The 17,328-nt window shown below is 39.6% G+C and overlaps 1 protein-coding gene across 1 annotated transcript in view; it reads right to left on the bottom strand.

The window, feature by feature from the left end:
• Positions 1–17,328, bottom strand: part of LOC308260047 (protein argonaute-3) — a gene marked incomplete at both ends in the record, with an annotated part of 115,815 nt that overhangs the window by 53,497 nt on the left and 44,990 nt on the right. The window contains 3 exons of the mRNA XM_080691381.1: positions 6,939–7,075; positions 8,149–8,357; positions 13,801–13,921. Of these exons, the coding sequence (XP_080547507.1) occupies positions 6,939–7,075; positions 8,149–8,357; positions 13,801–13,921 (467 nt within the window). The remainder of the gene's footprint in view (positions 1–6,938; positions 7,076–8,148; positions 8,358–13,800; positions 13,922–17,328) is intronic.

Raw genomic sequence — 17,328 nt, 5'->3', positions numbered from 1 at the left:
TTTTATTATTTACTTACTTACTTATTTATTTATTTATTTATTTATTTATTTATTATTTATTTATTTTTGCAGGTCTGGGGATGGAATTCAGGGGCATTCAACCTCCAAGCTACACCCCATGCCCTATTTTTTATTATTCATTTTGAAACAGGGTTTCACTAAGTTGCAAAGGGCCTCATGAAGTAGCTGAGGCTGTCCACGAAAGATCCTCTAGTCTCCGCCTCCCAAATGCTGGAATTACAAGCGTGCACCACCATGCCCGGCTGAAGTAGTTATTTTAAAAGGCAGCTGTAAACCAGGCATGGTGGCACACACCTGTAATCCCAGTACCTGGGAGGCTTGAGACAGGATTGCAGGTTCAAGGACAGCCTCAGCAAGTAGTGAGATTCTCATAGATCTAGTGAGACTGTTTCATAAATGAAAACAGAATAGGCCTAGGGGTAAAGCTTAGAGGTAGAATGCCCCTGGGTTCAACTCCCAGTACCAAAACGAAACAACACACACACACACACACACACACACACACACACACACACACACGGTAGATGTAAACAGGACATGGTGGTGCATGCTTGTAATCCCTATATTCTGGAGGCTGAGTATTTTAGGTTCAAGGACAGCCTCAACAACTCAGCAAGAACCTATTAAAAAAAGTAAATAAACAAAGGAAACTGGGCGTGGTGGAGCACGCTTGTAATCCCAGCATTAGGGATGTGGAGAGCAGAGGATCATGGTTCGCAGACAGCCTCAGCTACTTAGTGAGGCCCTTCACAACTCAGCAAGACCCTGTTTCAAAAACTAAAAAGACGCCAGGCATGGTGGCGCATGCTTGTAATCCCTGAGTTTGGGAGGCTGAGACAGGAGGATCGTGCAGGTTCGAAGCCAGCCTCAGCTGGCTTAAGAGACCCTGTCTCCAAATAAAATATAAAATAGGTCTGGGAGTGTAACCTGGAGATAGAAGGTCCCTGGGTTCCATCCCCAGTACCACCAAAAAACAAAACAAAACAAACAGAACTAAAAAAGGCTATAAAGTAGGGCTGGGGATGTAGCTCAGAGGTAGAATGCCCCTGGGTTCCACCCCCAATACCACAAAAAAAAAAGGAGCTGGTGGTGTAGTTTAGGGGTATAATGCCGAATGCCATTGGGTTTAAGTTGGGGTGTAGTTTAGGGGTAGACTGCCTCTGGGTTTGATTCCTTGTATCAATAAATAAATAAATAAATAGTAGCTATATCCTTTGGAAGTAGAAACTATTAAGAACCTGGGGGAACTCACAACTGATAGTTCACACCACTTAAATCACTTAAGTTGCTGAGAGGAACAGGAGATAGGGTGGATTATAAAGAAGGAATCCATCAGCACAACAGAGGATGGAGGTCTTGAGAAGAAAAAGCTGGAAAACTATCTTACTCCTGAAATGTAATACTCTTGTTATCCCTTAAGGCCCTTCTAACTGGTGTTTTGGAAGAATGCATCTCAATCAAATATGAACATTAAAAAGTAGTAAGTATTCTTACAAAGATACTATTTACAAACATAAAATAATGCCGGGCATGGTGGCACACGCTTGTAATTCCCGTGCTGGGGGGGGGGGCGGCGCAGAGACAGGAGGATCACGCAGGTTCGAAACCAGCCTCGCTGACTTAAGAGACCCTGTTTCCAAATAAAAATATAAAACAGGTCTGGGAGTGTAGCCCAGAGGTAGAAAGGTTCCATCCCCAGTACCACCAAAAATATAAATAAAAAATAAAAACATAAAATAGCAGTGCAACATCTCCGACCAAAAAATAAATAAATAAATAAATAAACAAGACAAAATCATCACAGAGCAGATAAATTTTTTTCCTTTCTTCTTCTTTTTTTTTTGGTAGTACTGGGAACTGGGAATTGAACCCAGGGTATTCTACTTCCAAGCCCCATCCTCAGTCCTATTTTTTATTCCTTATTTTGAAAAAGGGTGTCACTAAGTTGTGGAGGACCTAAGTAGCTGAGGCTGGTTGTGAGTCTGTGATCTTCCTGTCTCAGCCTCCCAAGAACTGGGATTACAAGTGTGCACCACCCTGCAAGGCTAGTAGATGAAAATTATAACCCTACTTTTTTTTTTTTTGGTGGTACCGGGGTTCCTGGAAATCCTTCTACCTCCGGGCTACACTCCCAGACCTATTTTTATATTTTTGTATTTGGAAACAGGGTCTCTTAAACCAGCGAGCTGGCTTTGAACCTGCATCATCCTCCTGTCTCCACCTCCCAAGTGCGGGGATTCCAAGCATGCGCCACCACACCTGGCATAATCCTACTTTTAAATGTGACTTTTTTTTTTTTAAGAGACTCGCTAAATTGCCGCAGGTCTTCACTGGCCTTGATTCTCCTCTCTAGGCCTCCAAAGCGCTAGGATGACAGGTGTGTGCCATCATGCCATGCCTTAACGTGACTTTAAAAATTCTTAATGCAGCTATAAAGAGAGATCTTAGAGTAGATATATAGGAACTCAATGAAGCAACAACCAACAGGAGGTAACAAAAGACAGAAGAACTCAGCAAAGAAATGAAAGAAAATGATCTTTTTTTGGTGAAGTACTGGAGACTGAACTTAGAAACATTCTACCTCTAAGCTATACCCCTAGCCTGATTTTATTTCTTATTGGAAGCAAGGTCTCATTGGTTGCCTTCCTAAGTTGCCAAGGCTGGTTCTGAACCTGTGATCCTCCTGTCTCAGCCTCCTAAGTACTGTGATTACAAGCTTGTGCCCCCACGCCTGAATAGAAAATGATCTTTTTTAAAATTCAAAAAAGAAGACTAAACTGTAATGAGTACATGGTAAAATATATACCACAAAGGGCACAGTAAGGAGCACAAGGGATGAAAAAAATTTTAAAAAAATAAATTATTGCTTTTTAAAATAAAAGATATAACTAGTAACTACATTTTTAAAGGAAACCTCATGTTCTAGATAAAACTGACCCCATTGGTCAACTAATAAAAATAATCTATGGAAAAAATACTTTTAGGAACCAGACCAAAAAAAGGCAAATCCCCAAAGCCAGGCACAGTGGTGTACATCTATAATCCCAGCTACTTGAGAGGGTGAGCAAGGAGAATCATAAGTTTAAGGAAAGCCTCATCAATTTAAGAGTGACCTTGTTTCACAAAAGGAAAAATAAAAAGCAGATTCCTTCTAAGAAAAACAAATCACATCAGCATCAAACTTCTCCACTGGATGGTCAATGTCAGAAGACAGTGAAGAAATACATATAGAACACTTAAAGAAAGAAAGTCTAAGTCAAGTCAGTAATTCTTTATCTAGCTGGGCGTGTAATTCCAGTACTTGGGAGGCTAAGACAGGAGGATCACAGGTTCGAAGCCAGCTTCAACAACTTGGCGAGGCCCTCCACAACTTAGTGAGACCCTATTTCCAAATAATAAAATAGGGCTGGGGTTTAGTTCAGAGGTAAAATGCATGTGGGTTCAGTTCCCAGTGCCTCAAAAAATAAATAAATAAATAAATAAAAGTAATTCTGTATCTAGCTAAACAGTCATTCAGGAATAAGGCTACAGACACTACAAACAACCCAGCTCTTACTATTTTTTTTTTTTTTTTTGCGATACTGGAGATAGAACCCAGAGGCATTCTACCTCCAAGCTATACCCTCAACCCTATTTTTCAGTCTTTATTTTGAAACAGGGTCTCACTGAGTTGCAAAGGGCTTCACTAAGTAGCTGAGGCTGTCCACAAACCCGCGATCCTCCTATCTCAGCCTCCCAAATGCTGGGATTACAAGCGTGCACCACCATGCCCGGCTCCAGCTCTTACTCTTTTTTTTTTTTTTTTTTGGTGGTACTGGGGTTCCTGGAAGCCCTTCTACCTCCGGGCTACACTCCCAGACCTATTTTTACATTTTTTTATTTGGAAACAGGGTCTCCTAAGCCAGCGCGCACAGCTGGCTTCGAACCTGCGCGATCCTCCTGTCTCTGCCTCCCAAGTGCGGGGATTACAAGCATGCGCCACCACGCCCGGCCTAGCTCTTACTCTTGAGAGTCCTTCTTGAAAACAACACGTAAAGACAAACTGAAACCAACAAATTACAAGAAAAATTTTAGCATAAGAACAAGTAGTGAACACTAATGAATTTAATTGCAGATTTAAGAAAAATGTATACGTAGACGACAAATTGGACTGAAACTGTTACTCTAAGAATGTAAGAATACTATTATATGCAAATAAGTTACTGATAAGAACAGAAAATATAAAAGTATAATAATGTCAATAATTGGTTCTTATAATGTAATGAAACACTTCAAATCTGGGATACTCCTGTTTCAGCTTCCCAAGTATTGAGATTATAGGCGTGTGCCACTGCATCCGGTTTTATATTTGCATTTTAACTTAAACAGTAAAATATCAGTAAGAGATTTCAGTGTCACATTAAATGAATCTAGAAATAGCAGTTTGGTTTAATGTTTGTAAAAGACAGAAACAGCATATCAATAGCTCCATAAATGCTAAAAAGGCATATAAAAAATTTAACATGTATTCTTGATTTAAAATACTTAACAGCGGCCGGGGGTGGTGGTGCACACTTGTAATCCCCGCACTTGGGAGGCGGAAACAGGAGGATCGCGCAGGTTTGAAGCCAGTCCCGCTGGCCTAAGAGACCCTGTTTCCAAATAAAAATATAAAATAGGTCTGGGAGTGTAGCCTGGAGGTAGAAGGGTTTCCAGAAACCCCAGTATCACAAAAAAAAAAAAAAAAAATTAACAGCAAGCCTGGAGTGGTAGCGCACGCTTGTAATCCCAGCATTCGGGACGCTGAGACCAGAGGATTACGGTTCGAGGACAGCCTCAGCTACTTAGTGAGGCCCTCTGCAACTTAATGAGACCCTGTTTCAAAATAAAAAATGAAAATAGGGCAGGGGGTATGGGTTGGAGGTCAAATGTCCCTGGATTCCATCCCCAGACCCACAAAAATAAATAAAATACTTAACAGCTTGGTGTGGTGATACAAACCTGTAATCCTAGTACTTGGGAGATGAAGACTGGAGAATCACAGGTTTGTGGCCAGTCTCAGCAATTTAGCAAGGATCACGGTTTGTGATCTACATTGTGAGGCCCTCTGCAACTTAGTGAGACCATTTCAAAACAAAGAATAGGGCAGGGGATATAGCTTGGAGGTCGAATGCCCCTGGGTTCCATCCTCAGACCCGCTCCCCCCCCCCAAAAAAAAACTAGATCTCTGCACCTTACTAATTTTAGCACCATTAAAACTGGGATCACTAGTATTGTGTGCTTTCAAGTCTGACATAAAATAATGCACTCATGAAGTGCCCCCCCCCCCCACTGGAACCCAGAGGCCTTCCACCTCTAGGCTAAATTCCCAGATTTATTTTATTTTTTATTTGGAAACAAGGTCTCACAAAGTTGCTGAGGCTGGCTTCAAACCTGAAACCCTCCTGTCTCAACCTTGCAAGTACTGAAATTACAAACATGCGCCACCATACCTGGTTCATGAAGTATTTTTTTTTTTTTTTTGGTGGTACCGGGGTTCCTCGAAGCTCTTCTACCTCCAGCTACACTCCCAGACCTATTTTTTAATATTTTTATTTGGAAACAGGGTCTCTTAAGCCAGCGAGGCTGGCTTTGAACCTGCGCGATCCTCCTGTCTCCGCCTCCCAAGCATGGGGATTACAAGCGTGCACCACCACGCCCGGCTTCGTGAATTATTTTCTTTCTTTTTTTTTTTTTTTGGTGGTACTGGGGTTCCTGGAAGCCCTTCTATCTCCGGGCTACACTCCCAGACCTATTTTTACATTTTTATTTGGAAACAGGGTCTCCTAAGCCAGCGCGCGCGGCTGGTTTCGAACCTGCGCGATCCTCCTGTCTCTGCCTCCCAAGCGCGGGGATTACAAGCGTGCGCCACCACGCCCGGCTTCGTGAATTATTTTGAAAGAAAAATAAATCAAACTTTTAGGGCTCTTATTTTCAGGAAATATAAAAGAAAGAAGTAATAACATAAATAAAACCCAAAAAGACAAACTCAGATTTGGAGATATACTGCAAGAAAAGTGATCAAGTTTCTGCAACTAATCAACAACATAAAAAAGTACAAAAAGAAAGAAAATTCAAACAAATAAGAGGGAAGGAAATGGGACTAGTAATTTAAAAAGATATGATAACTAAATATGTGGCTCTTGTTGGGTTCTGCCTAGAATAAATTAACTAGAAAAAGATGTATTTAATGCAATCAGAGAAATTTAAGACAGGGTATTAGCACAAAAAATGATTGTTTTCAGCCGGGCATGATGGCTCACACTTGTAATTTAAGCATTTGGGAGGCTGATAGAGGAGGATCGAGGTTCATGGCCAGCCTAGGCTGCTTAGTGAGGCCCTTTGCAGCTCAATGAACCCCTATTTCAAAATAAAGAGTAAATAACAGGGCTGGGGGTGTAGCTCGGAGGTAGAACGCCCCTGGGTTCCATCCCCAGTAAGACAAAAAACAAAAATCGTTTTTAATTTCCTTACATGTGAATATGGAATAGCTGCTGTATTAGAAAACATCCAAATCAGAGGTATGTGCTGTATATAAAATAGTAGGGATGAAATAACATAATGTCCAGAATTTTATTTAAAAATATTATAGCACAGGAAGAAATGTAAATAGATTAAGCAAAGGTAGAAAACGCCCAACAATCTGAATAATGCCTACATATAACAAATATAAGAATGCAATTAGAAATGCATTAGGCACCAGCAGCAGACATAACACTTGGGGTCCCCATGACCAACAAATTTTCTTTAATATATTCATGGCAAGTTCTACATAAATACTTTCTTCATAACACATGTCCAAATAATACTTCAAGACACTAGTATATTAACTGTATGCATAAAATTTACACACATACATGTCATTTAGAAATCAACTACCTAATTCAGAATTCCCTTACCATCGATATTAAGCATCATTTTCCACATGGCAGGCCGAACAGACTGATGGAATCCAAACCATACTTCCCTGCCCCCTCCCAGAGGGTGGTCATATCCTTCTGGAGCTGAGAAAAAGGAACGCCCCACAGGCGTATATCTACAAAAATTAAAATTGTATGTTCAATCCTTTCCTTTCCATACAATATTTAAGTCTATAGAACAGAGGAGATTAAAGCACACACAATAAATATATTATAATGATCAATGTATCATTATGACGATTAACAAATAAAACTAAACTTCCATCAATATCCTTCACTAAAATTCTCTGTTCACCAAATCATTAGTTTACTTAAAAATAAATTTTATTTAAAATACTTGCCTAAAAATAAGTTAAAAATGTAACAGTTTCAACCTTAAAAACGCTAAAGGGTAATTAATCAAAAAGCTTTTCCTATTAATGTGTTTCAAGATATATTATTTTTCCTTAAAAAGGCATATATGACCAATATACATATATACACACACACACAGACAAACACACACGTGAAATACTAGTTTAATTAAAAGAGTAGCAATTTCTCTTTCTTTCCCTCCCTCCTTTCCTTCCTTCCTTCCTTCTTTCCTTCCTTCCTTCCTTCCTTTCTTTCTGGCAGTACTGGGGGATGGAACCCAGGGGCATTCTACCTCTGAGCTGCACCCCCAGCCCTATTTTTATTCTTTATTTTGTAACCAGGTCTCACTGAGTTGCAAAGGGCCTCTTTAAGTAGCTGAGGCTGTCTGTGAACAGTGATCCTCCGGTCTCAGCCTCCTGAATCCTGGGATTACAAGCCTGTGCCACCAGGCCCAGAGTAAGAGTAGCAATTTCAATACAATATGATTCTACTGTAAACAGTGAAATTACTTTTGTTTTAAAAGGTGATTTAACTAAATGAAAAATACCTGAAAGTCTACCAGGCATTCAAGATTTATAGCTCCCAAGAGAAAGTTAGACATTTTTCTACAAAAAACTCATTAGAAGAGCTAAGCTAATTATGTAGATTCATTTACAAAAAGAGAATTTTCTGTAATTTCTGTCAATAAACTTGAATGAATATTTTTCTTACTCTACTGAAATAATAAAAATATACAACATATGAAGGTCATCCAAGGAAGGTCTGCATAACTCACTCTTAGGAGAAAACCTTCCCATTTAAAATATAAAGAAGAAGAAAAGCCAAAAGCACCCACTTCATGGAGGGCAGATGTCGTAGCACCACATCGACAGCATGGACAGGGTTCGTGCTGATTGGCTTGTCTAATTCCAGTGGCTCAGGCAAAGTCCGTCCTGTCAGTACTTCATGCAGTAGGTGCCAACTCACCCGAGAGACAAATTTGATTGACACCTTGAAAGGTCGATCTTTTCCACCTTCCCCAGGTAATGTAACGTCTAAATCTACCTGTTTGTGAGATGAGTCAAATGGTAAATATTTTGATAAGATAAATATAATTATTTTAAGTTTAACTTATAGGAAACCTAATAGAAAACAGACAAAAATAAACAAATCAATCTCAATGTCAAATCGATAGACTAAAATTTACATAACAGTTATTCATCCCAGTATTTTTTGTCATTGCAAATACTACAATACCTACATACCCTACATTGAGGCAGCTATAAAAGAATGAAGCCCTATTGCAACTGCTATGGAATAACCTCGAAGCTATATTTTCAAGTGAACAAAGTACAAAAGATTACAAATACATGATATATTTTGTGTAAGAAATAAGTGGAAATGGAAAAAACTCATAAATCTGCTTGCTTTTATAAAAAAAAAAAACACAGTAGGCATGAACCAGAAACAAAAAAAATTGGTGACTTTCAAAGTATGAAAGGGAATGCACTGTAAGAAATAAGGGAAGAACAATTCTGTGTGTGTGTGTGTGTGTGTGTGTGTGTGTGTGTATATACACACACATACACACACATATATATACATACACACACACACACACACTCTAATCAATAAATATAAATAAGTGTAAAAAACATATATGTAAAGCTGGGCGTGGTGGCGTACACTTGTAATCCCAGCATTCGGGAGGCTAAGACTGGAGGATCGTGGTTCACGGACAGCCTCAGCTACATAGTGAGGCCTTCTGTAACTTAGTGAGACCATGTTTCAAAATAAAGAATAAAAAACAGGGCAGAAGGTGTAGCATGAGATCGAATGCCCCTGGGTTTCACCCCCAGACCTGCAAAAAATAAAAAAGAAATATATATATATCATACACACACACACACACACACACACACACACACACACACACGTATGTACATTTTTTGGTGGTACTGGGAATTGAACCCAGGGGCATTCTACCTCTGAGCTATACCCTAAGGCCTATTTTACTTTTATTTTGAAACAGGTTCTTGCTAGGTTGATGAAATTCTCACTACCTGCTGACTTGATATCTTCCTGTTTCAGCCTCCCAAGTACTGGGATTATAGGTGTGCACCACCACACCTGGCTTTTAGTGTAGTTTTGACGTTTAGGATCATATTAAAGTATACATGGTTAGGCAGTAGACACAGTGACTCAGGGGGCTGAGGTAGGAAGATCACCAGAGCTCAAAAGTTCAGGACCAGTCGGGGCCATAAAGTGAGACCCTTGTCTTAAAAAATAAAAAGTTCTATATATTAAAACCTTCTTTTGAGACTGGCGTGGTGGCACATGCTTGTAATCCCCGCGCTGGGGAGGCTGAGACAGGAGGATCGCACACATTCGAAGCCAGCCTCAGCTACTTAGTGAGGCTCTCAGCAACTTAGTGAGAACCTGTTTCCAAATAAAATAGAAAATAGGTCTGAGAGTATAGCCTGGAGGTAGAAAATAATATATATGTGTATATATAGGTCTGGGTTCCACCCCGAGTACCACCACCCAAAAAAAAAAAGTGTTTTTTTTAGTGAGGCCCTCCACAACTTAGTAAGACTATATTTCAAAATAAAGAGTAAAAATAGGGCTAGAAGTGTAGCTTAGATATAGAATGCTATTGGGTTCAAACCCCAGTTCTGCAAAAATACATACATACAGACAGACACACATACCTTTTTTTTTTTTGGTACTGAGAACCCAGAGGTTAGACCTCTGAGCTATACCCCCAGATCAACTTTATTTCTTATTTTTAAACAGGGTCTTGCTAGGTTGATCAGAGTCTCACTACTTGCTAAGGATGTCCTCAAACCTGCAATCCTCTGTCTCAGCCTCCCAAGTACTAGGCATGTGCCACCATGCCTGGCTCACAATTTTTTTTTTTTTTTTTTTTTTTGGTACTGGGGATGGAATCCAGGGGCATTCTACTTCTGAGCTACATCCCCAGCCCTATTTCTTATTCTTTATTTTGAAACAGGATCTCACTCAGTAGCTGAGGCTGGCTGCGAACCAGATCCTCCTGTCTCAGCCTCTCAAATGCTGAGATTCCAAGCACGTGCCACCATGCCTGGCTCTGGCTCACAATTTTTTTTTTTTTTTTTTTTTTTGGGCGGGTCTGGGGATGGAACCCAGAGGCATTTGACCTCTGAGCTACACCCCCTGCTCAATTTTTTATTCTTTATTTTGAAACAGGGTCTCACTGAGTTGTGGAGGGCCTCTCTAAGTAGCTGAGGCTGTCTGCGAACTGCGATCCTCCTTGTCTTAGCCTCCCGAATGCTGGGATTACAAGCGTGCGCCACCACGCCCGGCTTCTGGCTCACAATTTTTAAAAAATACCTCTCCATGAGATGTAAACTATGAGAAGAGCTGGGCGTGGTGGCGCATGCTTGTAATCCCAGTACTAGGGAGGCTGAGACAAGAGGATTTCAGATTTGAGAACAGCCTCAGCTACTTAGTGAGGCTCTCCACAACTTAGTAAGACCATATTTCAAAATAAAGAGAAAAAATAGGGCTAGAAGTGTAGCTTAGATGTAGAATGTTCTTGGGTTCAAACCCCAGTTCTGCAAAAATACATACATACATGCATGCATGCATACATACATACATACATAATAGGGCTGGGGGTATAGCTCAGAGGTAGAGTGCCCCTGAATTCAATCCCCAGCACCACAAATAAATAAATAAACAAACAAACAAACAAATAAATAAATAAAGCTGGGCATGGTGGCGCATGCTTATAATTCCAACATTTGGGAGACTGAGACGGGAGGATTGCAATTTGCGGATAGCCTCAGCTACTTAGTGAGGTCCTTTGCAACTCAAGTGAGATGCTGTTTCAAAATAAAAAATAAGCCAGGCATGGTGGCACATGCTTATAATTCCTGCGCTTGGGAGACTGAGACGGGAGGATTGAACACGTTCGAAGCCAGCCCCAGCTACTTAGTGAGGCTCTCAGCAACTTAGTAAGACCCTGTTTCCAAATAAAATATAAAATAGGTCTGGGAGTATAGCCCGGAGGTAGAGAAGCCCCTTGGTTCCACCCCCAGTACCACAAAAAATTAATTAATTAATTAAAAATAGGGCTGGGGGTGGGTGCAGCTCAGAGGTAAAATGTCCCTGGGTTCCATCCCTAGTACCTCAAAAAAAAAAAAAAAAAAAAAGGGTAAATAAAATAAAATAAACTACTAGGAGAAAAAGGATACCCTGATAGGAGAAATCTGGCAGGTATCAACTTAACCCAGTGACTAACGTTATCACCACTATTAATGGGATACATATGTGCCTTCTGATATGATACACTGATAGGAAATGAATGCTTATGTAACATTTTTGCTAAAAATACATAATCAGAATCAAGAGAAAGCAAAGATAAAAACAGATTGATGGACATTATACAAAATAAATTTAGCCGGGTGTGGTGGTGCAAGCTTATAATCCCAGTATTTAGGAGACTGAGGCCTTTTGCAATTTAGTGAGACCCTGTTTCCAATAGAGAATAAAAGGCCGGGCGTGGTGGAGCACGCTTGTAATCCCCGCACTTGGGAGGAGGAGACAGGAGGATCATGCAGGTTCGTAGCCAGGCTTGCTGGCTTAGGAGACCCTGTTTCTAAATAAAAATATAAAAAAATAGGTCTGGGAGTGTATCCCGGAGGTAGAAGGGTTTCCAGGAACCCCAGTACCACTAAAAAAAAAAAAAAAAAAAAAAAAATAGAGAATAAAAAATAGGGCTGGGGGTGTGATGAAAGATTATAAAAGAAAATAGGCTGGAGAACTGCTCCATAATAAAGACTACAGAAGCCAGGCATTTTGGCACAAGTTTGTAATCCCAGTACTTGGGAGGCTAAGACAGGATGATAGATAGCAGGTTTACAGCCAGGCTCAGTAATTTAGTAAGGCCCTCCACAATATAGCTCAGAGGTAGAATACTCCCAGGTTCCAGAAAAAAAAAAAAAAAGAAAGAAAAAAAAAAAAGACTACAAATACATGGTGTTTATATCATGTTCCTGGACTGGATTCTGTACTAGAGGGAGAAAAATGTTAAACAACATCATTGAAACAACTGACAATACTGGAATATGGATTGGTGATTAGACAAAAGAATATTTGATGTTTAATTTAATGAAGATTAGCTGGGCACGGTGGTGCATGCTTGTAATCCCAATACTTGGGAGGCTGACACAGGAGGATTGCAGGTTTGAGGACAGCCTCAGCAAGTAGTGAGGCTCTCATCAATGTAGTAATACCCTATTTCAAAATAAAAATAAAATAGGGCTGGGGGTGTAGCTCAGAGGTAGGATGCCCTGAGTTCAATCCACAGTACCACTTAAAAATAAAATAGGGCTGGGGGGTGTAGCTCAGAGGTAGGATGTCCTGAGTTCAATCCCCAGTACCACTTAAAAAAAATTTAACGGGCTGGGCATGGTGGCACACACTTGTAATCCCCGCACTTGGGAGGCGGAAACAGGAGGACTGTGCAGGTTCGAAGCCAGCCTTACTGGCTTAAAAGACCCTATTCCAAATAAAATATAAAATAGGTCTGGGAGTATAGCCTGGAGGTAGATGGGTTCCATCCCCAGTACCACAAAAAAAAAAAAAAAAAAAAAAAAAAAAATTAATGGAAGTAGATGGGACTGGTGGTGGATGCCTGTAAACCCAGTACTTGAGAAGCAGAGACAGGAGAATTGCAGGTTCGAAGCCAACCTCAGCAACTTAGCAAGGCTCTCAGCAGCCTAGCAAGAACCTATTTTCAAATAAAAAATAAAAACAGAGCTAGAGGTATAGCTCAGAGTTAGAACATCCCTAGGTTCAATCCCCAGTACAACACACACATTCATATTCTCTCTCTCTCTCTCTCTCTAATTACACTCTAATTCTTGATAACTATACTATAGTTTTTATCCTTAGGAAATACACATTAGAGTATTAAAGCCAGGCTCAGTAACGTAGGCTCTTGGAAACTTAATGAGACCGTGTTTCCAAATAAGAAATAAAAAGGGCAGGGGGTATACCTTGTAGAGATAATAATGCCCCTGAGTTCAATCTGGCACCACACACACAAAAAAAAAACCAAACAAACAAACAAAAAATGATGATGTTGGCCCATTTGGGAAGTGGACATATGAGAGTTCTCATCATGAGTCTTGCAACTTTTGTGTAAATCTGAAGTCATTTCAACATAAAAAGTAAAAGAAAAAAAAAAAAGAGTGACATATATTTACAGTTATATAATTATAATTTTCTTGGTACTGAGGATTGAACCCAGGGGAATTCTACCTCCAGCTACACCCTCAGACCTATTTTATTTTTATTTTGAAACAGAAATTCACTAGGATGTCTCACTACTTGTCCTTGAGCCTGCGATTCTCCTGTCTCAGGTTCTCAAGTACTGGGATTACAAGTGTGCACCACCACGCCAAGCTATAATTTTTAAGATGTTAATAAATTTATTTAAAAGGAGAGATGACAATCTTACCCCAGTAGAGGCCACAGGAAGTGGATTGGCTGTGTAAAGACTTCTTTTTCCATCATAAACTGGTCTACGGTCTCCAAATATGGTTACTTTAAAATGCTGAACCATTGAGTCAACTACCTCCCTAAAGGGGGAAAAAATACATTCACAAATGAAACAAAAAATATTAACTACTGTAACTTCTGGCACTGTTTAAAGCTGTCAAAGTTCTAAAAGACATTCATACATGATAAAAGATTTTGCTTTCAGAACCATAGCTTCTGATAGCAAAATGATTCACTGCCAGCCAAGGAAGACATGCATTTCTCAAAGACAGGAAAGAATGAATCCAGTAAATTGCTTAATCATTCTGGAATACATCTGACCTGTAAAGTATCCTCCTTAAAAACTAGCCCATGATCCTTTTCATCATCTCTAAGCACTCCATGACATGTTCACCTTCTTTCTCAGAGTAAGATTCTCTTTCTACTGTGCTAAAGTAGCACCCAGTATATATTTCTATTAGAACACTCAGTCCATCATAATTATCATATACTTAATTCCTAGCGTGAGCTTCTTGAGGTCAAAAGCACACTTACGCTCCTTGTATTCCCATCCTTACAACAGTATCCAGTCAGTCAGGACACTATGGAAATCTTCACTTTTATGAAACAAACATTTTGAATCATTGTGCTGTCAGGGAAAGATAGTCACAGCTTATGTTCTTTTTAAAATTACAGACCATAGAGAATGATATCTAATATCCATAAATCACTATTTTTGTATACACATATTCATAAAAGCAATGAAAATAGATCTGGGAGGATATGTACTAGAGATATTGTGTTTACCTTTGGAGAGAGAAATAATGGATTTACAGGGTGACTTTTGTTTATGAGATCTAAATATATTGCAATGAGAGTATACTCATATAGTACTGGTATGATTTAAAATAAAATTAAAAGGGGGGTTGCATCTCAGTGGTACAAAGCCCTGAGTTTGATCATCAACATCCCACACACACAAAAGTATTCAAATTTAGCACCAGCAGTAGGAAGGGAAGAAAGAGAAAGAAACCACCATTTTCCAGAAAAACAAAAATTAAGTTGACTTGATACCTAGATTCATTTTCTCCATGGTACAAAATTTCTACACCCCCCCCTTTAAATTTTGTTTTACTGAAACTATTTAAATCAAGATCAGTTGGATGTGGTCGCAAACACCTCTAATTCCAGTACTAGTGAGACTGAGATGGGAAGAGCAAAGGTTCAATGGCAGCCTCAGCAACTCAGTAAAGATCTCAATAATTTAGCAAGACTCTGTTCCTCCTCCTCCTCCTCCTCCTCTTCCTCCTCCAGTACAACAGTATCTAGTATCCTCCTCCTCCTCCTCTTCCTCTTTCTTCTTTTTGTGGTACTGAGGATTAAACCCGGGAGCATTCTACCTCTGAGCTACTCCCCAGGCCCTATTTTTTGTTCTTTATTTTGGAACAGGGGCTTACTAAATTGCAGAGAGCCTTACTAGGTAGCTGAGGCTGACCACGAACCTGCAATCCTCTTGTCTTAGTCTCCCCAGTACTAGGATTACAAGGGTTCACCACAACTGGAGCAAGACTTGTTTCTAAATAAAAAATAAAGTAGATTGGGGATATAGCTCAGAGATAGAATGTCTTTGGGATGCAATACCCACCACAAAAAAGATAAAATAGAAAAAAAAAGAAAAAACAAGGAAGAAATATTTTCCTAATACAGATTGAGTATCCGAAATGCTTAGACCTCAAAATATTTCAGATTTTGGACTTATTTTTCTTTCTTTTTCTTATGCTACTGGAGATTGAACCTAGGGGCATTCTATCTCTGAGCTACATCCCCAGTCCTTTTAAAATTCTTGTTTTGAAACAGGTTTTCATTAAGTTGTTAGGAATTTCATTATGTTGCTGAGGCTGGCCACATAACAAGAGCAAATTTAATATTTAAACACTTAATTTTTTTTCCCTTGTCTGGTACTAGAGATTGAACTCAGGGGTATTCTACCTCTGAGTTACACCTTTAGCTCTTTTATTTTTAATTCAAATAAACAGGGTCTCACTAAGTTGCTGAGAGTGGTCTTGCTGGGTTGCTATGGCTGCTGTTGAACCTGTAATTCTCCTGTGAGCCTTCCAAGTCCTAGGTTACAGGCATGCATCACTATACCTGGGCTTAAACATTTATGTTTGAAAGTATAAATGTTTGCACTAAGATCATATTAGAGAACCTCAACTTACCCAGAGCTCTTGTGTAAAGAGGCTTCCTCACAATTAAAGAATGCAAGCCAGGGGTGGTGGCGCATGCTTGTAATCCCAGCATTTGGGAGGCTGAGACCAGAGGATGACGGTTCACAGACAAACTCACAAAGGTGCAGAGGGCCTCACTAAGTAGCTGAGGCTGTCCGTGAACCATGATCTTCCTGTCTCAGCCTCCCGAATGCTGGGATTACAAGCGTGCGCCACCAAGCCCAGCTTAATCTTTTATTCTGAAACAGGGTCTCACTAAGTTGCTGAGCCTGGCCACAAACCTGCAACCTCCTGTCTCAGCCTTCCAAGTGCTGGTCTGATAAGCATGTGCCACCAAGTCCGTCTGGAATGCTCTTCAATTTCAGAAAAATTTAAACTCTAAACACTGAAACATCTACAAGAAGGCAATCCTGATAGAAATTCATATAATATGACTAAATCAAACTAGAAACTTTTAGTCTGGAATAAGAAAAACTCAAAGGAAATTATAGAAGCCTGGCCATTTTGATGTAAGTCATTTAAAAAACTAAACAGAAATCTATCTTGTAGAAAAGAGAAAAATAAATGGAGCTAGATTTTGAAACAAAAATTTCCAAAGATTCCTAATCATCATAGTTTTTCAAAAGATCCGACGTCAAAACAACAGCAACAACAACAACAACAACAACAACAACAAAATATATATATATCTTGAGACCTGGGGGTGTAGCCTGGAGGTAGAATGCCCCTGGGTACCTTCTCCCAACAAAGAATAAAAAGGGTAACTTATTAGAATGTTATCAGGTAGGCATAAGGAATATAGGAATTCTCAACAACAGTAATATATGCAACCATCCAGTAAGTTATTAGTAACAAAGGAGACATTATACTGTGAAAACAGTTGAACTGGGAAACTGTCAGCTTGAGAAACCTTAAAATACGGTATGGTAACATAACTACAAGAGAAGAAATAAACAGACATGAGTCTTAAGTTCCACTCTGCCAGTAAATTGAAATAAAAGTTATTTAGTCTCTCTCAGGACTATTTTCTCATTTTCGTTTATAAACTGGATCCAAATAATAATGGATGCTCAACAATGCATTAGCATCAACTGTATGTTGACCCCCCCCCATATTGTAGCTGTGAAACAATAGCCTTTTTTCTTTTCTTTTTTGGTACTGAGGATAGAATCCAGGAGCATTCTACCTCTGAGCTCCAACCCTAGCCATGTATGTATGTATGTATGTATGTATGTATGTATGTATGTATGTATGTGGTACTGGGGGTTCCTGGAAACCCT

The sequence above is a fragment of the Muscardinus avellanarius genome (genome assembly GCF_963383645.1).
Source record: "Muscardinus avellanarius genome assembly, chromosome: 3".
In the NCBI taxonomy this organism is placed as follows: Eukaryota; Metazoa; Chordata; class Mammalia; order Rodentia; family Gliridae; genus Muscardinus; species Muscardinus avellanarius.
The sequence above is the reverse complement of the archived record's forward strand: the minus strand, read 5'-3'. Positions and strand labels throughout refer to the sequence as shown.